This window comes from Nannobrachium achirus (genome assembly GCF_963921795.1).
Source record: "Nannobrachium achirus genome assembly, chromosome: 1".
Lineage (NCBI taxonomy): Eukaryota > Metazoa > Chordata > Actinopteri > Myctophiformes > Myctophidae > Nannobrachium > Nannobrachium achirus.
In genome coordinates, this window is record NC_137810.1 from 22,997,697 (window position 1) to 23,018,592 (window position 20,896).

Here is a 20,896-nt window from a genome sequence, read left to right on the forward strand (position 1 = left end):
TTTGGGGGCAGTGTTAGCTGTTTTGCAAAAGTGAATTTTGTTGGGAGAAATGTGCTCAAGCAATCAAGAAAAATTGTAATGCAATACACGGTGAACTGACTGGTCTGCACCACTGTTCCCATGTTGTGATGATGTTGCAATGTAGGGGAGAATGGGCTATTCAGCGTTTTCCCCATATTTGACAGGAACTACACTTTACCCAACATCCATATCAAGACACAACCAGGCCTTTCCTCTCCACTTACCCGTTGTAGAGACATTCATTGTAGTTAATACGGTGAATGAGTGTCTAACTAAAGTTAGCTAGCCTACAGAAGAAGAGAGGTGACCTGGTGTGGTTCCCCTTAGTTATGTTGAAGCTCACAAGATCTTTACCTAGTGGGCAGTGCACATAGTTCTATTGCCAATAGAACTGTGTGTGGCCAATAATTGGCCACACACGCGCAGAATCTTGTGGGCATTATATTGTTGCTCAACCATGCCAAGTCACCTCTACTTATAAAGTCCTATTCTGTGGAAAAGAACTAAGGCTGGAACTGGGATGGAAACTAGTAGAGTTATCTAGCTAGCTACCTTACAATTAGCCTGGTTGGAAAATCAAATCTAGGTCTTCCCTCACTGTGTCCACGGTCTGAGAGACGCAGTGAAACTAAAAATAACCTGGGAACTCACATCAATTCATACACTGCCAAGCCATCCAACCATACAGTGTGAGTGACTCACTCTCTCTCTCTCTCTCTCTCTCTCTCTCTCTCTCTCTCTCTCTCTCTCTAACACACACACACACACACACACACACACACAGGGAAACAGGGCATAACGTTTAACTGTGCTAATACACGGGGTAGAAATGTGTCTGGCAAAATCATGTAATCAAAAGCATTTCAGCAGCAACTAAACAGATAAAGAAAGCACCGAACCCAGAACAGTTCAAAAGGTCATGATACAACGGAAACATTTTGAGATAATAGACAAGGACGCTTTCACCCACAGTTTCAGTATGAGCAACAACCTCTGTTGACATACTTTGGTTCGTTACATGTTGGCAACATTGATTTTGGTCCCAGCTGCCAGCACACATCTCTACTGAGTGCTACAATAGAAACCTCCGTTGCTGCAGATGTCAATACGTATCTATAACCTCGGCGTATTATGCAGAGTAACGCTGACATTGTGTGTCATGTTATATGATCAGTTGAAACACAATAAAAAGACACATGAAAGGGAGAATGCTGCACAACATGCTGTTTTGTATAACACTGCCCCTACAGGGGGAAGAGTGGTATTACAAGGATGACCTGACGTGACCTCTCACCCTCATTGCTTCCTTCCTGCTTCTGTCTTGCACATCTCTTCAACAACCCCCCTCACCCCCCCCCCCCCCCCCCCCTCGTCTGTCTCACCTTCTGCCTCACTTTCCCTTTTCCCTCCTCCATTCAAACTCTCCAGCCCTCCTCTCTCCACGCCCCCGATCTCTCACTTTAATCTCTTTACTTGTATCTACGGTAACTGTCTATGCTATGAAGAGCACAGGCTGCATGCCAGAGGTACTGCTACGATTCTGTCTCAAATCATGTCCCTCTGTTCCAGCTCAAACTCTATCTGTATGTTTCCGCTCTATAACTCTCTCTCTCTCTCTCTCTCTCTCTCTCTCTCTCTCTCTCTCTCTATCTCTCTCTCTCTCTCTCCTCTCTCTCTCTCTCTCTCTCTCACACGCACACACACACACGCACACACACCCCTTCTTTGTCTTTTTTATTATGCTTTTCTCTCGTTCTCTCTCCCTCGGCCTTTAACAATAAAATGCTGACTAGCTATTCTTCCCCTAACCTACTTCTCCCTCACTCTCTTTCTATGTATGTGTGCGTGTGTGTGTGTGTGTGTGTGTGTGTGTGTGTGTGTGTGTGTGTGTGTGTGTGTGCGTGCGTGCGTGCGTGCGTGCGTGCGTGCGTGCGTGCGTGCGTGCGTGCGTGCGTGTGCTCAGCCACCCCAGGTGATAGCATTATGATAGAGCAGCGATAAAGGGAAGGAAGGAAAGAGGACTAGGGAGAGGCAGATGGAAGGAAGGAAGTGAGCCGAGGGGAGGAAGGGTAAAAGTATTTTATACTGTAAGAGTTGTAAGCTTGGCATCCGCTTATCTAAACAATGAGCAGATAGCTATAATAAGCACTCAGGAAGTTAGCATCACACAAAGCTAGCTTGCTAGCCAGGCCCATGATTATCTGAACAAACAAGAGAAAAAGAGCACAGGAGCGCAATTTAAGCTGAATAAATAAATGTGACTCAGGTTGGCAGCATCAAAGCTGATCGAGTATGCGATGTGATCCTTAGAACAAACTGGTTTTCCAAATGCTGTTATTCATAAAGCACAGTGTTTTGTGCCTCGGCAATTAAAATGTGGATCCCCAAGTGTACTGTTCAACTTGTTTCTATGTCAGTCACAGATAACGACATCGTTTCTGAAATCACAAATCCCACAGGTGAATACAAGATCAAACTAACTGCAATTTCCTCTCCTACCTCTGTCTGACAAGAAGAGCATCACCTCTCTTCAGATACTTTACATCAGGGATGTTAAACTCAAATACACATAGGGCCAAATTTAAAAAAATTGTACAAGTCAAGGCCCAAGGGCCGGACTGGTTCAATGTTTATTTAAAACGTATTGAAATGACTGCACAAATTGAACCTGGACCTAACACAGCATATATTATTGCACTAACATTAATCATTAAATGAATTAATTAAAACATAAAATCTGTTGCAATATTTTCTTATGGCTCTGTCAGTAATTTCAAGTGAAATGTTTTTCTACAGGCAAACAGCAAAAATCCTTCAAAAATGAAACTGCTTGCATTAAAAATAGAAAATGCATTATTAAAGCTCAGTTTGCTGCTCTATGATACTCACCAATCACTGATTTAATATAGTAAAATGAGAAAGTAAATCAAATCCACACAAAAGACACAGGTTTGCCCTTTACATCTGTGAACATGTACTGTAGGCTACTCCCACCTGGCTTGAAAACCCCTGTTTTTGGGAGAGGGGTAGCTGAAAGTTGACCACAGGCAATGCGCTTCCTTGCGCTTGCGGCCCCTCGATACGCGTCAATGCACTCGCAGTGCATTGTGGGACTTGTAGTATTATGGTGGTGCATGCAATATACCAGAGGGCCAGTTCTAATAGTAATTAAATATCATCCCGCAGCCCAAAGATAATTCATTCACAGGCCTGAGCTGTCTGGTCACGGTCAAAGAGAGTAACTTCATGTGTGTGTGGAGGTGTCTATGTGCATGTATGCGTGTGCGACTGCGTGTCTGAGAGTGCATGCAGGCATCCGTGTGTGAACATACCTCTCTCTTGTACGTAATAAGCCAGATAGAGGTCCAGCTCTTTGACGGAGACAGCGATGTGCCGAGGCTGGACGCAGAGGATCGGGTTGGAGCAGTGACCTCCTTTCACCAACCGCTCGCCATCTGTGCTTTCTAAAGGGATTCCTTTAAATAGGATTACCATCACCAGGTCCAACCTCCACACCTAAAACAACAACAAAAAAAAGAATGTATTACCACAGCTATTAATAACATTAACATAGCAATAACTCTACTCTTGACCAGGCTTTCTCCCTTCGCTTTCTAATATGATTGTCATTAACAGGATACATACAGTGTACACACCTATAATAACAAGAAGAAAGAATAACAGTGATTATAGTTATTAACATCATTAACATTAGATTGGCTCTAATCACCCCCTATGTCTGTGCTTTCTGGATATTAATTTACACAGGATTACCAGCACCATGTTCAACCTACAATATTAATCCTATTTGAAAGATTCATTCATGGAAATTCTGTTTTTCCAAGGCCACACAGTGATGGGAAATAAAGGACAGGGATGACATGCAGAGGAATTTATTAGCAAGAATTAAACATGTCTTTTGTATGTTTGATGGCAATTGCAAATCTTTATTGCATTGCATTTAGCGGTGGTTATGTTCCAAAAGCAGCATTTAACATTGACAGAGAGAGGTTCAAAACCACATAAACCCTCTATACTTAATAAACTAATACATAGTTGACCGGGATTGGAACCAAAACTCTTCTGTAAAGTACAAGCTCAATTTCAAAAATAGTGGAAATAGCAGATCTACAATTTTCTGCAAAATCTCCCCCCAGAACAGGTATATATATGCTAGGTTTTAATTGTGATATATCCTGAAGTCTGGATCCTAATGAGATTCAAAGATTCATTTTAGCACAGATTTGGATTAAGAATTTAGTCTGGAGATTTAGCTTGTAACCGTGTTTTGTAATTATTTTGTATTATTTATGGTGTTGATTGTAATGATGTACTTACTATGTAACATGTAAATCTTATGTATTTACAGCACATTTTAAGTATAGTTCATTAATCCAAATTGTCCCTCCAAAAATAAACAAATAAAACAAAGAAATGAATGACATTTATTTGACCTTGTCAGCTTGTCTGAGGCAGTCAATGCGCCTCATCTTGCCTTTCTGGTCAGGGTTGGAGAGGACACAACAAGCTGCCTTCTTCCCGGTGATTGACAGGACAAAGTCTTCTCTGCATTCAGGTCTGATGTCCTTCCGTAGCTTAGCCAGCAGACGACTGGCCCATTTCTGTTTTACCTGGAATAAGAATTTAAAACAGAAAATAAAATAAAAACATGAGAAATGGGAAAACAAAAGCCTCATGTTTATTTTTTAGCATAATATCTAATAAACTTTACATAAGTCAACAGTGAGTGAACAACTACCCTTCACTCACACAGAAGGCTATTTGGGAAATTGCATAATGAACCGAATGTAATCGGTGGATGTTTTTATCCAAGATACCACAAGAGCATGCATGTTGTGTTTAGTTGTGGCCTGTGTGAATGCATATTGACACTGGTTTACTGGCTCTGAACACTGTTTGTGCTGCACCCGATGCCTAGAACTCACTCCATACAATACATTTGGGCCAGTTATCAGCCTTTTCTTTAGGTGATTCAATGTTAATGCATGTGTGGCCTACCACAAGGCTCTGGTAGGCCGTTATCAGACATTCCTTTGGGTGATTCGTCACGTTGAAATACAGCCCGAAACCCCATGCCAGCACCTGCCTCGGCGGCATGCCTCGCTAATCATTAGACTTTCAGCCCCTACCTCCTGGGATCGAATCACGACTGAGGCGAGCTGTCAGAAACAGACTTGAGTCCCTTGAGGGGGGAATGGTGGCGCAATCGGTAGCGCTGTCGCCTCACAGCTAGAAGGTCCTGGGTTCGATTCCCACTGGGGGGCGCTGGGGGCGTGTTCCCTCCTCTGCGTCATCAGCGCCCACATCCTAGGTGGGGTTGGCAAAAGGGCCTTTCCTTGAGGAGTTTGCATGTTCTCCCCGTGTCTCCTAGGGTAGATAACCTCACAAAAACATGCAGTAATCCTGGTCTCTATAAAGCCTCTCCCTGACCAGGGGCGCCTGATGGAGGGGAAAGGAACTGGTTGGAATAACACATTCCTTCCACGCGCTACGTCCAACTAAAATAAAATGTAAGGAAAAAAGAGAAACTTGAGCCACGAGAGGCACTGCCGAACGAGCTCAGGCGAGCGAGTCACGGTGCCGAACGTTATGAAGGCCGATTCTGCCTACTCAATATGGACAGAATCTTTTCCAGACAAACACTGTACGTCTTTTCCGGGACTTGGACAGGTTACGTGACAGCACATGCTTCAACATTGAATCACAGGAAGAAACTAGTACTAGTAGATGGGCCCAAATGTATGGGATGTTTTGTGCTGATTTGGATTTTGGGGTGATAACGTGAAGATCGTCTTGTTTGTGTTTGTGAAATGCTAAGCACCAGTGCACTAAAAGTGCCAGTGTTAGGGATTCCATGTAACTCACCTCTGCCTTCTCTCCCAGCAGTTCATCTTTGACCGCTCTCTCTTCTTCTTTAGTCATCCTCTTCTCGTGTTTTTTGAAGTACTTCCTTTTTCTGGCCTGAAGGTTGAACCAGGTGTAGGCAAAGGCACGGACCTGGGGCAGCAGGGCCTCGATAAATGGATGGAATTCATCCTGAAACCAGACAGACAGATATGAAATCAACTAGACAGATAGACAGATAGATAGATAGATAGATAGATAGATAGATAGATAGATAGATAGATAGATAGATAGAAACTGTAATCAGTATAGGATTACATTTCATTGTAACCATCTCTACCTTGTTGTTGTTCAAAGGTGATGCGGATAAGGTCACAGCTAACAGCCCTGCTGGCTCACTGCCTGGCTAACAGTAATACACACATACAAGCACGCGCACAAGCGAGCACACACACACACACACACACACACACACACACACACACACACACACACACACACACACACACACACACACACACACACACACACACACACACACACACACATGCGCGTGCGCGCTGCCTCTCCTTTTCACTCTCAGACACAGGCTTGTCTACTAGCCATTTCTAAAAACAGAGCAGGTGCAGTAAGGCTGAAAATGAAAGAAGACACTGACACATTGATACTACTCCTTTCACTGATATTACTGACACGTTATTGACCGACCCTACAACCCTACTCCTTTCACTGACATCACTGACACATTACTACTGTTTTCACTGACATCACTGACACATTACTACTGTTTTCACTGATATTACTGACATATTACTACTCCTTTAACTGACATTACTACTCTTTTCACTAACTTTACTGACACATTACTACTCCTTTCACTGACGTTAATGACAAATTACATTTCAGTGTAGTGATGCACCACAATGAAAACTCTTGTCCAAAGCCGAATATGAAAATACACTTGACCAAATTCCAAATACCGAATGCATACCGGCAGTTTTAAAATGTGTTGTTTGTTTTGTTTTATTCTTGTCTTTTTTTGCCAATTTTCTTTGTACCATTGCTGTCATGAGTGAGAGCAGGGAATGAGACAGATACTGCATAGTATATTATGTGTACATTTTATGTTTAACATAGCCTACAGGCCTATGCATTTCTGTGCTACTGCCTACAGTTAAAGTATCCTAATGTACGTCCTATACACTGCTCATTGGAAAGTCAGAACACACAACGACACAAGTGACAATTCACAAAGTTCATAATACGAAAAACATTATTTTCCCTTCACTGAAACAGAAATGGATAGGAAAGAACCAGCAGACAAACACAATGTGGTAGGGGGAAGATAAATTGACAGAACAGAGAGATTTGGAGAAGAGGAAAGAAAGAGAGACAAGTAGAGACATTTGCGCCAGTAGCTTACTTATTGGTCTGGTGTTTTTTAATGACAGGGATTCCCTTCAGATGATGTATTTGCGTTTTAAGCTTGATTTATACTTCTTCGTCTGACAGTGTCTGTAAGCTCGCATAGTGAACTTGTGGATAGGCTATATTCGGGCGCAGCACCATCGTACGACTTAGCATAAATAAACATAGCCAGCGGAGGGGAAGGGGGGGCTCGTAGCCTTGTGGCAGTCGCTCTGCAGAGAGGGAGAAAGAGTATCCTACTACTCAGAGCATGATAGACGGACAGTGCATCTATACAGTGCCAGCCACTCCCGCATTCATGTTGTGTGACTATATCACTGTTTTGGTATATATATTAGTTTTTCTTTTTGCACATTTAGCGAACACGAAAATGCCTTTTATTTATTTGTTTCCGTTTTTGGCATAATTTCACTGACATATTACAACTAATTTCACTGATATTACTGACACAGCAACACATCTTAACTGTGACTTTATGAAAGCATCAGTTTACAATCATTTAATTAATAAAATATAATAAAAACTGTTGACATCACAGAACATAATAGAAATCGTGTCTCATACGAACGGTTTCTTAAAAACTGTGGGACCTAAATGAGGTCATGGACCTGTTTGTGAGTGTCCCACATGAGCAGAGGGCTAGTATTTGTTAATAATCTCACAGTGAGAGACTTGAACTTGACATTTGAGTAATGAGTATAGAGCAATTTTCGTTCAATAAATACTATAACACTGAATAGCAGCACGGATGACTAAATGACATGATAGCGAATATGCACCGTCTTGTTTCTTTGCAGTCATGCACATGAGTTGATCAAGCTCAAATCAGTACAGAGTCTACAGACATAGCAATAGTAACAGATTTTCTAAATTTGCGATTAGGTAAAGGCTACTTCATGGTTTTATAAAACAGACCATCACCTTTCTAATGGATGACATTATTTGACTGGATTGTACATCACATAATGAGACCAAAACAAGAGGACTACGATATATGACAGAAAGACTGTGTGCTTACGGTGATGGATGGATAGGTGGAAGATGGAGAGGGAGGGATAGAGCGAGGGTGAATACAAAGTGTAAAATATCAAAACTGGGAGGAGGGGGGTATTTGACAGCCGCAATAGCATCATTATAAACAGCAAACTAAAACTAAAGAAGTGGAGTCAGCACATGTAGACTTGTTTTTAAATATATACACTGGAAGTAAATTGTAAAGTGCAGACTCCAGTTTTTCAGAGTAGCCTACTTGGTAAGAAGAGAGAGAATCTCACCATGTGGTCTGATGAAGCTGAGAGGCCTGGGTGGAACTCAACATGAACTTCACCAGAGTTCCGACAAGATGGCGACCGAGTAGGACGCGTTTGTTGAGCTCTGTGGAGGTGCATAGTTTTCACATTTTTTAAGCCCATTTTTTACTGCCTTTATAGTTCTTTTGAGACTTTAAACGCCCAAAACACTGGTGAGCGTCTGTTTTTGCAGTTGTTTCGTGTTTCATGCCGAATACGATTAACACGAGGTCGAGGAGTACCAGGTCTCCGACCGCAAACGCCGACAACATGGCCGGCGCAATGCAGGGCGACGCTGACGCTCCGGTTACAAAGAGCATGCTGCGCGAGGTCCTCAAGGAATCACTGAAAGAGTTTATGGATGGTTTTATTCAACCCATGATGCTTGGCTTGGAGAAGAAATTACTGAAGAAGATTGATGACTTCGGAAAGGAGCTGCGTCCTGCAGTCGCCACGCTGAACACGACCGTGGCTGAACAGGGGGAGGCCATTGAGAACTTTGGTTCCTCCATGGACAGTTTGCAGATGTGTATCACTGAATTGGAGAGAAGATGTGCTAATCTGGAGGAGAAGCTCGTCATAGCAGAAGACCGGAGTCGTAGGAACAACATAAGAGTGATTGGGATCTCTCCTGGGCTAGAAAAGGCTGACCCAGTGGCCTTTATCCAGTCTTTTTTGCAGAAAACATTCCCCGACGAGTTTCCCGACTCCCCCCCGGAGGTGGATCGTGCTCATCGGACCGGCAATCCACGTTCTGATAAGCCAAGGGCTTTCCTGGCAAGGATCCATTTTTTCCGGGTAAAGGAACGCATACTCCAGCTCTCCAGGAAAGCAGGCCAACTGACATACAATGGCAAAAAGGTGTATATTTTCCCCGACTGGTCTGCTGAAACATCAAAGAGAAGGGCAGCTTTCGGGCCAGTAAAGGAATTCCTACGTTCCATCACCGCGGAAGGGGTTAAATACGGAATAAGGCACCCGAGCAAATTCTGGATAACCGTGGATGAGGCGACTTCTACTTTCAACTCACCCAAGGAAGCTCTGGCCTTTTGCAAGGATAAGTTCAAGACTCCAGGTGCTGCGGACGAGACTCTAGCTACGCAGGATGATGAGACGACAGTTACAGAGAACTAACTTTTACCAGGGACACTTTTGCTTTCGTGATCGCGTGCTTTCAAACACATTCTGCCGATGTGATATCCTTTTGCCTTTAATGGACTGTTGGTAAGCTGGCTGGGACTTTGGAGATGACTTTTACGCAGCGTCTTTCTTTCCTCACTCTCTCCTCCTCCTCCTCCCCAAAGGGTGAGTTGTTAATGTAAGCCTACTTATTGTTTTGGACTCATCATCTGACTTGACGTTGTGTTTTCAAGTGTTTCGTTTCATAATACCTATTTTATTTGTTTTATTTTTTAACAAGATCTGTAAGCAGATGGGTGTTACTCGTTTTAATTTAGGTTACCGCAAGGAGAGAGGATTTAGGGCTGCTAAAGCTATAAGCATAATTCACTGTCTTTTTTGTTTGAATATAATGGACATTGTTCTTGTTATTATTGTATTCCTTTTCTTTGCTCTTATTGAGCGTTGTGCTGCTTACTATATAGGTCTAGAGGGTTTTATCTCTCTCTGTTAGGCTTTGTCTAACGTGTTCCGTGTCGCGGTTCGGACGGAGCCTGCTCTCTCTATCGTCTTCCCTCTATGTCTCTCTATCTATCTCGGCTTTCCCTCTCTCTCTCTCTCTCTCTCTCTCTCTCTCTCTCTCTCTCTGGCTCTCTCTCTCGCTGTGTGTGTGTGTGTGTGTGTGTGTGTGTCTTTCTCTCTCTCTCTCTCTCTCTCTCTCTCTCTCTTTCTGTTAGGTAATGGCGGCTATGTTGGTTGTTAGTTTATGGTTCGTTTATGCCGCCTAAAACGCTACTTTTTCGGGTAGGAGGGCGAGACTGGGCTTTGGCCTTTGTATTGAGTAATGTAGCCTACTGTTTAAGGTGAAACAGATATAAATAATATGGTCTAAATTGTGAAGGCTCCGCGGTTCCAGAGACCACTCGCTCTCCCGCCCTTTCTCTATGTCTCTCTACCTATCTCTGCTTCTCCTCTCTCTCTCTCTCTCTCTCTCTCTCTCTCTCTCTCTCCCTGGCTCATTGACTCGTTCTTTTTTTTCCTTTTTTTTCTAATCTCAATAGCTGGCGGATGTACGATCTCGTGGCGCGTTGGCTCTACGTGCTTGTGGATCCGCTGTCTGGGGGGGGGGGGGGGGGGTAGTTATTTACCTACTTTACTTGTTAAAATGTTAATTTACTTGTTAAAATGTTAATTTCTTGATGGGGGGAGAGGGGAGCTCTGTATTGGGATATTTATTTTGTAGTCGTGATTGGGTAGGTTCACTGTTTGAAGTATGGTAGTTTACTGTTTAAGACGGAAACAGACTTAACTAATATGATTGACATTTATCTAAGTTTGCACTGGCCTTTTGGGCATGTACAGGGAGCTGTATATGGCGCAGTATGCATTATGTGTGCTGTGTTGTATATGGTTTCCTGATCATACATAACTGTGTTTTATGCAAATACTTATGTATACAGACTTTTCTTTTCTTTCCTTTTTTTCCCCCTTCTAATTAGTAATTGTGGTTTGTATGCATGGATGCATGGGGGGGCTGTATGTGGCGCAGTATGCATTAACACTGTGTGTGCTTTGCTGCATATGGCCCCCCGGATGTGCTTTTAATTTCTATTTCTAACTACATATGTAAGTGCATATATTTTTATATCATATACACTGATTTCCTTTTTTATTTATTTTTATTATTAATATTATATTAGTGCCTTGTCGTGGTGACAGCCTTATTTCCACTTATCTGTCACAAGTGTTTGGTTATTTGCATTAGCGTGGCTTATAGGGCTTTATCACATTCTAAGTGGGCCTAATGCTGGACTGATTATTATTATTACAGTTGTTATAGTCCCCTCAATTTTTTTTTTTTCCCTTTATTCTTTTCTTTTTTCTCTCCCCCTTCTTTACTAGAAATGTTAACATACCATTCTCATTTATTTAAGTGATATGAAGTGGGGAGATTGATCATAATTTGAGCTGATGGAATGTTTGAGAGCTATTCAGCCACAAGAAGGCACTTTTTTGTTGTTGTTGTTTTTACTTTGGTGATCTGTTATATATTTACATAACCACCAGAGGGCAATGTATGGTTACTTTTGGGCAGTTACTTGTTTGCACTCTCTGACAGAGTGAAATGAAGGTTGACTAATAGGTTGATGGGGTGGGGAACTGTTTTTGTGCACTCTGATGCTAATGGGGTTTTCCCCCTCAAGCTTCAATGTTATGTGTTTTTTTATGTTCGTTTGATGTTGCTTTTTCCTTTCTGTTCCTTTTGGGGTTGTTTTGTTTTTCTGTTGGGAAGGTTTGTTGTGAGGGACCAACTAGGAAATTCTAAAATGTTCTACTGTGCTTGCTGTGCGTATGGTTTGAACCACAATTATGACAGAATATAAATTTCTAAGTTTCAATGTAAGGGGAGCGAATATACCGCATAAGCGAACCAGCATTTTGGGGGTTTTGCGATCTAAATCAATTGACTTTGCATTTATACAGGAGTCTCATCTTTTAAAAGAGCATTCCAACCGATTGGCTAATAAACATTATCGTGTTTTAGCCTTTTCAGCTGCTTCTTCCAAAACCAAGGGAGTAGCCATATTGGCTAGACGTAACCTTAGGTTGGATTCTTTGGGTGATTGGTCTGACAGTGACGGGAGGATAGCTGTTGCTAAAATCCGCTTGGAGGGTAAAATGCTAGCACTAGTCTCTGTGTATGCTCCAAATGTTTTAGACAAAGAGTTTTACAAATTACTAACTAAAACCTTATTGGAACTGACGGATTTCAAAATCATTGTTGGTGCTGACTTCAATGCAACATGGCAACATAACCTAGATAGATCCACTGGGGTAGAAAGCAGAGAACAAGCACTAGCGTCTGCAGAACTACGTGCTTGGGCAAACTCAACTGGCTTACTCGACATCTGGCGTTTAATGAACCCAACGGTTAGAGATTTTTCTTTTCTGTCGGGTAGGCATGCTTCATTCTCTAGGATCGATTACGTTTTTGCCCCTGTTAGCTTGTTTCATAAAATTGCCAAGGTAGAGTTGCTCCCAATGTCACTCTCGGATCACAAGGCGGTGCTGTGTGTTGCTTCACTGAAACAGGTTATAGATAGAGCTCCTAGATGGCGGTTTAACACCACACTGCTGCGCGATGCGGCATTTGTAGCTCAGTTTCAAACTGGTTTGCGTGAATTTATAAATATCAATACAGGCTCAGTTGAGGATCCCAGAATTCTTTGGGATGCAATTAAAGGCTTTATCAGGAGTAATACAACCCTCTATGCGTCCACTCAGAGAAAATTAAGGTCAGCCAAACTGGTGGAATTGGAATCTCGGTTTTCTACTTTGGATAATTCTCTCCAAAATAACTTTGATGTTAGTACAGCAACTCAGAGGGAGCTAGTTAAGAAAGAAATTAACTCCATTCTCAAGCGCCGCTCAGAATTTCAAATGAAACGCACAAGGCAAAACTACTATTTTAATAGTGCAAGACCCAGTCACTTACTGGCTTTACGTCTTAGATCCAATGAGCATTTTGCTGATATTGTTAGTGTCAAATCAACAACGGGAGCCATGGTTACAGAACCCAAAGAGGTCAATGCCACGTTTCGTGCTTTTTATGATGAGCTCTACACCTCCGAGGTCATTCACGATGATGCAGTATGCAATAATTTTTTATCCAACATACAGTTACCAACCCTTAGCGAGGCGGATGCGGAAGCCTTAGATAGACCGCTCCATCTGGCGGAATTACAGGAAGCTGTGCTCGCAATGCGTAGGGGCAAGTCGCCTGGTTTGGATGGGATACCCCCTGAACTTTATGCCATCTTTTGGGAAGATCTAGGTCAGCTGATGCTAGACATGTTTCGATATGCAATTGAAAGTGGCTCTTTCTCCAGGGATGTGAATGTAGCTATTATATCATTATTGTTGAAGAAGAACAAGGATCCCACAGATTGCGCAAGCTATAGACCGCTTTCACTTTTGAATTCTGATCTAAAAGTTTTTGCTAAGGTGCTTGCGCGTCGCTTGCAGGGTTTTATGACCACCTTAGTACACTGTGATCAGACAGGTTTCATAGGAACTAGACTAGCCTCTGATAATGCTAGACGACTATTGCATATCATCGATAGGGCTAAGGAGCTGAGGACCCCCGCCGCAGTGTTGTCGCTCGATGCGTTGAAGGCATTTGATCGTCTGGAATGGTCTTACCTGTGGGCTGTACTAGATAAAATGGGATTTGGTGCTTCATTCATACATTTTGTTAAAGTACTTTATTCTAATCCGTCAGCGATGGTCCTAACCGGTAAGATCTGTTCGCCGCTATTCACGATTGGCAGATCTTCGAGGCAGGGTTGTCCCCTTAGTCCTCTCCTTTTCGCACTTTCACTCGAACCCTTGGCTCAGACAGTGCGTCAGTCTGCAGATATTACTCCTGTTTCGATTAACAACACACAGCATCGCATTTCCCTATATGCTGACGATATTCTACTGTTCATTGAGAATGCACCACAGTCAATTACTCATGTCCTTCAAATCTTTGATCAGTTCAGTTCCATTTCCGGCTACAAAATTAATTGGACGAAGTCAGCCCTTCTACCTCTAAATGATCAGATGAGATCTGCTATCCTGCCGCCCATAATCCCAGTAGTAAGCCAATTCAAATATCTTGGCATAGATATTTTCCCCTCTCTTCAGGCTATTGTTAAGAACAACTATGGTGACACTCTAAATAAGATTTGTCTTGATTTAGATAGATGGTCATCTTTGCCCAACTCTCTCCAAGCTCGAGTTTCAATCATAAAGATGAATGTTCTTCCTAGGGTTAACTTTGTAAGCTCTATGCTCCCTTTGCCACCACCGCCGCAATACTGGAATAAGCTTCACTCTTCGATATCTAAGTTTGTGTGGAAAGGGAAACGCCCTCGTCTTAAACTTTCTCTATTACAGCGTGCTAGAGATGATGGCGGCCTTTCATTGCCCAACTTTAAATTTTATTATTGGGCCTTCACGCTCCGCCCCCTTTTAAATTGGTTTAACCCAGCAAATAAGGTTTCTTGGAGAGAGCTTGAGGAGAGTTTAGTGCAGCCTGTTGAATTGAGAGATCTTATCTATTCAAACATAACTACACATCAATGCAAAGTTCGCTTTGGACCTATCATTTCTCATTTAGTGGCAGTATGGAGAGCAGCTGAAAAGATGTGTAAGATTGATTGTAAATGGAACTTATTTTCCCCAGTGTTCAATAATCAAAGACTTTTAATCGAGGATCGCCCCATTCGCTTTCCAAGGTGGAGGGCTAAGGGGATTCGTACATTAGGGGACTTATTTGATAGAAATGGTTTACGACCTTTTCGAGATTTGTGTGACATCTTCAATCTGCCTGGAAATACCCTTTTTTTCTACTTCCAACTGAGATTGTCCATGAGGACCTATGGGGTCCCATGGCAAGCTCCCCTTAGATTGCACCCCTTCCATGAGTTTATCTGTGATGGTAACAGAACAAGAGGTTTGGTTTCCACCCTCTATGGTTTTTTATTAGACTGTAGTTATGGGCCCCTATCTGTTGATACTGTTTGGAGGAATGATGTACCAAATTTGGACCCTGACTTTTGTTGGGACACAGTGTGGTCTAACATTAGGCTATCTTCTAGAAATCCAGACCATCAACAAATTCATTTAAATTTTGTTCATCGGACTTATTTAACTCCCCGCAGACTATGTGCTATGAGGATTTTGAATAATCCCAACTGCACTCTCTGCGCCTCAAATAGTATTGGTACCTTCCTTCACATGGTTTGGGAATGCCCAAATGTGTCGTCATTCTGGAATATGGTTGCCTCAAAACTTTCAACTATTTTTAGTATTAATATCATATCTTCTCCTTCTTTATTTTTATTAAATGACGTCTCACAGTTGCAACTAAACAATATACGCAAGCGCATCTTCTTTGCTGGATTAACGGCGGCGAAGAAGATGGTAGCTACGCGGTGGAAACCTCCTCATACGTTAACGTTTCGCCAGTGGGCCTTAACCTTTCTAGATATAGTATATTTAGAGCAGTCGATAGCAAGGTTACACGGAGCAAAAGAAGAAAACATTAATATGTGGTCGGACATTGCAGATAAGCTTAAGGCTATGATTCAAGAAATCACTATATAGTGGTAACAGCCTAGCACAGGCATGCACTATTGTACATTCCGTGTTGGTCCGGGGAAAGGGGGTGGGTGGGTTTCTTTTCCTTTTCTTGTTTTGCTATTGTTTGTGTTTGTCTGTTAATTGCATTTTTCTTTTGATTAATGTTTTACTTTTTCTTGTTCTATTCATATGTATGTCTCTAATTTTATGTTATGGAAAATAAAAATAATTGATAACAAAAAAAAAAACATGAACTTCACCAGAAATCTGATCTGAAAAGCTCCAAAACCCAAGACAGTTCTTTCTACTGTAGCTGTGCTCCCTCCCCTTCTGCCTGGCCTGTCAGTCATTCTGGCCCATGTCAAGCTGGAGGGAGCTGCTCCACTTAAAGCCTTGTCCTCATTTATACTTTTTGACACAAATAAACAACTCCTCAAAACTCCTTCAACTCTGTAGACACCACAGCCTATACCAAAATTATGTTTGCATGATTTTAGTATTACCATTAGTGATCATGCTTTCAGAATGAGCTTGCTGACACCAAGAGCCTGCCAGTCATTGTACTGTGGCATAGTTCTAACACAGGTAGGATTACCTTGATGTTAGCTTTGAATTAGCATTAGCTTGGCCGTGGTGCTATCATTACTGTAGCAAGCTGACAGTTGTTAGCACAGGCCCAGTTACTGTGCTTGCCTGTATACTGTAGTCTAATCCAGCTATTCCCAACCTTTGGGCTGGGCCTACTGGTGGGTTGTGAATATATTTCAAGTGGGCCCCCAAATAATTGACTATACACCAAGATACTATGATACTGTCAATGATATTATCAACCGTGAAAAATGGGTTTTCACTGTGTTGACAATAATAAGAACTTAATGTATAATTTGTTGTTTTTTTAGATCCAATCCGGAACACAATTGATTGGTTGATCATTGCGACTGTCAGGTCACAGTTACTATCAAAACCTCCACCGGCTGTCAGTCTGTCCGTCAGTCTGTCCGTCAGTCTGTCAGTCAGTCTGTCTGTCTGTCTGTCACGTCACACTTTTGCCCTACTCATATCTCCGCCCCTGTTGCCCCTATCCATGCCAAACTTTGCACACACACTCCTTGGCTGCCAAACCACAACCTCTACCCCTCATTTCTCACATGGCCCTCTTCTAGTGCCACCATGAGGCAGATTCTTGCAAAACACATTTTTGGACACTGCTCCTACCGATTTTGCCCTAAAATCACGCAAAGCAGTACACAGTATCTCTACAGTCATGTCATCAACATGCATCTGTCCCATCTAGCGCCACCATCAGGCCGACTTTTGCAAAACACATTTTTGGACACTGCTCCTACAGATTTTTCCCTAAAATCACGCAAAGCGGTACACAGTATCAGTAAGTCATGTCATCAACATGGATCTGTCCCATTTCCCATATTCCCTCCTGATTGCCTACCGTTGCCTTCTAAAGTTTGTGTATGCGACCTGACGGTCGCTTATCTCCCGATTAGGGAGTCTTACAAACATGCTCTGAAAATGCACCATGTTAAGTGGTCAGATGGGTGGGGTGCAAACGCTTTCAACGTTTTCAAGTGGGCCCTGATCCAGAAAAGGTTGGGGACCACTGGCTTGGCCTATGTGTTGAAAAAACAAATCAGACAGGATTTCATAAGTATCAGGGCAGGAATTCTCTGTGTGTTCACTGTGTTCAAAAAAATTATAATCGTAATGAACAGGACGATAACTTAAATTCACAATTTTCCTGGCAACACTTAGGTACTCTCAGCCTTGGGAAACCAACTTTCACATATCTAATTATTCCATTGCCCAACGAACTGTGCTGTTCCCACAAAGGGCCTGCAGAATGAACTAAACAGAAAAGAAAGATAATCTAATATTATTATGTTGTTTGTTTCATATACACACATTTAGTTTTGTTGGAATATTTAGTCCACTCTATAGCCTATATCTTTTCTTCCACCATGCTGCTTACGGTGTTAATGGAACTGCTGTGACTGGTCTGGCTTCAGTGCTCATAGTCAATGTGCATTTGACTTGTCACCACGTCTGTTCTACTGTGGGCCAAATTACATTTTGAAATATTGGCAGGTGCACTGTACTGTACAGTAAGTGATATTCCTTGATTAAAACAAACGTTGTTGTTTTTTGTGAAAATGTTAAAGCAGCACTATGTAACTTTTTTGTATTCATAAAATCTGCATGGTAGAGTATGTTACTACAATATAACTTTATACAATTGGGGTGGTTGTATTGGTTGTATCCCCCCCTCATGTCTCACCTATAGACACAGAATCTGACACAAATTTTGATCTGATGGTCATTCAATGTACAGTATATCCTGAGCAAGCAGGCAGGCTCTATTAGCTCAGCACTTGAGCAAGTTGTGCAGGAAAGCGGGGTTCAAATCCAGGGTAGAGGAGTAAAGTTACATAGTGCAACTTTATTCTGATAGTGATATTGCTAACGAGAGTCATTTGTTCAGTAACTTGTCCTCTCTCTCTCCATCTCTTTAAAGATTTGTTTTTGGGGCTTTTATGCCTTTATTGGATTGGATAGTATAGACTGACAGGGAATGAGGGGAGAGACAGTCGTCCGGATCGGGAATCGAACCGGCGACGCCGTCAGGCATCAATGGCTATGTAGTAATGCCTATGTGGTATGCACCTGGACCAGTAGGCCTGCGGGCGCCCCCTCTCTTCAGCTCTTTAATAAAATTACAATTTACAATAAATTACATTTTCACGTGGGTCACCAATTTCATCCAACCGGGAGAGATTTATCAACTTAAATGTTATAGTGTTCATTCTTTTGTTTCGTGATCATCACTTATTCACTTGTTTATCCTGTATCCAGTCTGATTGGATGAAGTACGTATCCCCAACTGAAAATGTATATTTTCTGTTTACGGTACTAGAAGAGTTGAAGAGATGGAGAGACCCCTGTTACTGAACAAACACTCTACACATGATTACAATGGGATTAGCTACTGTATTTAATACTTAACAAATATCACTTATACATGACTTACCTTTAAAACAAATATTTTGTAACAGAAACAACAAACTAATATTGCAGTAATAATATACTACAATATAATAATGTGTGCAGCACTGGGTACAACAGTATATAAGGTTTTACTGAATTTATTGCTTTGGTCAAGTGATTTACAAATCGTGGAAACAATCCACTTTCGTCAAAAACATTTGTCTTTGGCAAATCGTTAACACATGTTGTGGTGAAAAGTAACATACTAAGCTATGCAGTAACTACCCTCGACAGCAGCTACTGTATCTGATATGTAGCCCACCTGAAATAAGAGTAATGGCCCGGTCCATGAACTCAATATATCAGCGATTTACTCCAGAGACACAGAGTGAGAAAGAGAGAGTGAAACAAAAGAAACGGGAGAGAAATTATTACATTTAGGAAACACGTCATAACTCAAATAACTAACTATAATATTTTCAGTTGTGTTCTACGAATCCCAAAACATATATCACTTGGTACAGTACGCATACAGTACACATCTGTATGCAGGAGCCAAGGATATGTCTTGGTGTCTCTCTCTATATGGCAGAGGCTGACCACAGACACACTTCTTTCTAAGCCATTAGACGGTGGGGCAGAACGTAATTAATGGCTCATTCAATACATTGATAAAATAAATATTGCTCCTGTCTGTGACATTAGTATAGGGCCATTCTGGGACGTGTGTGCGAGTGAGGGAAAGGGGCTGGGAGATGCAGAGAATGCATAGAAATAACTCTAGAAATAAAATAGGACATGGGATAGGCCCATTAATGACCCATTTGATTTATGAAATGCTGTAAACGAGCTGAGTTTTATTAGCCTTTCCATATTTGTGAATAATAAATGTGTATCATTTTAAGTTGAGAAGGACTGACTGCTCCTCCGTTACGCATGGCAAATAACCACCTGGACTGACCATATATAGGGGAGCCTAACTTATTCTTATAATTATTTGACTTCGTTATTATCCAAAAGTCTAAAGAGGAACGTCGACAGTGAAAACGAATTATAGGTTCATCCTACTTATATTGTCATGAATGCAAACCCATTGTGTCTTATCAGTCCACATGCTACAGTACTGTACCTAATATTGATTGCACTACGAGGGGTTCGGCGCCACAGTGCAACCCACTGCCTGATTTGTGATTGTTTGTGCCTGTCTTTCACTCTCAATGGATTAAATAATCATTCTTCAGGTGGGGTATTTGGACATTATACTGGTCACTGACTCAGTGGGAATGTCGGTCTGATATTGTAAAAAATATATTATTATTTGCTCTAAATAATTTGCCAGGACAGGTATCCTTGCTGGTATGGTTCTGGCCCATATATGCCACCTGTTGCCTACTACTGTCTATGGTTAGAATACCGGTATGCATGCACTAGTCTGTGAATCATGGGATAAAAAAAACTTGCTTGCTTGTAAACTTTGTCACATTATCCAGTCACTTGGATCCTGCCTGACTATAATTGATAAAGAACCTGACATACACACATAGTTGATCTCCTGGTCTCCCAAACAACAGCAACTTAAAATGGGTCCACACTCCATGCTTGACAAAACAAACATGTTTTGTAAGCTTGGATAATAGGCAAACACAAATGCACACATGCATGCACACACACGCACACGCACACGCACACACACACACACACACACACACACACACACACACACACACACACACACACACACACACAATCAAGAATCAAGAATCCACAAATCATAATCATGCAATAGCCTAGTCTGCTGGTATCAAACACTCTTTTAACCACTTCCAACAAATGAGCAATTGAATTACAACTAGCCTACAACTCCCACACTTGTTCCCTCTTGTTGTCAAATAATTATATTATAGGCTATCCCGTTCCAAGCCAGTCTGGATTTAAAAACGTAATTACCCTTGTACTATAGACTAATATACAATCAAAATTATGTTAGTGCTGTAGGCTAAATTCTGCATAATTTAGCCATATTTGAGAACTTAAATATTAAATTAAAG

At 41.8% G+C, this 20,896-nt stretch overlaps 1 protein-coding gene across 5 annotated transcripts in view; it reads right to left on the reverse strand.

Annotated features, from left to right (window-relative positions):
* Positions 1–20,896, reverse strand: part of nfic (nuclear factor I/C) — a 58,401-nt gene that overhangs the window by 32,735 nt on the left and 4,770 nt on the right. For all 5 annotated transcript variants that reach the window (XM_080721064.1, XM_080721067.1, XM_080721065.1 and 2 more), the window contains exons 2-4: positions 5,908–6,078; positions 4,476–4,652; positions 3,354–3,537 (exon numbers count right to left, since the gene is read on the reverse strand). In XM_080721064.1, coding sequence (XP_080577190.1) covers positions 3,354–3,537; positions 4,476–4,652; positions 5,908–6,078 — 532 coding nt within the window. The remainder of the gene's footprint in view (positions 1–3,353; positions 3,538–4,475; positions 4,653–5,907; positions 6,079–20,896) is intronic.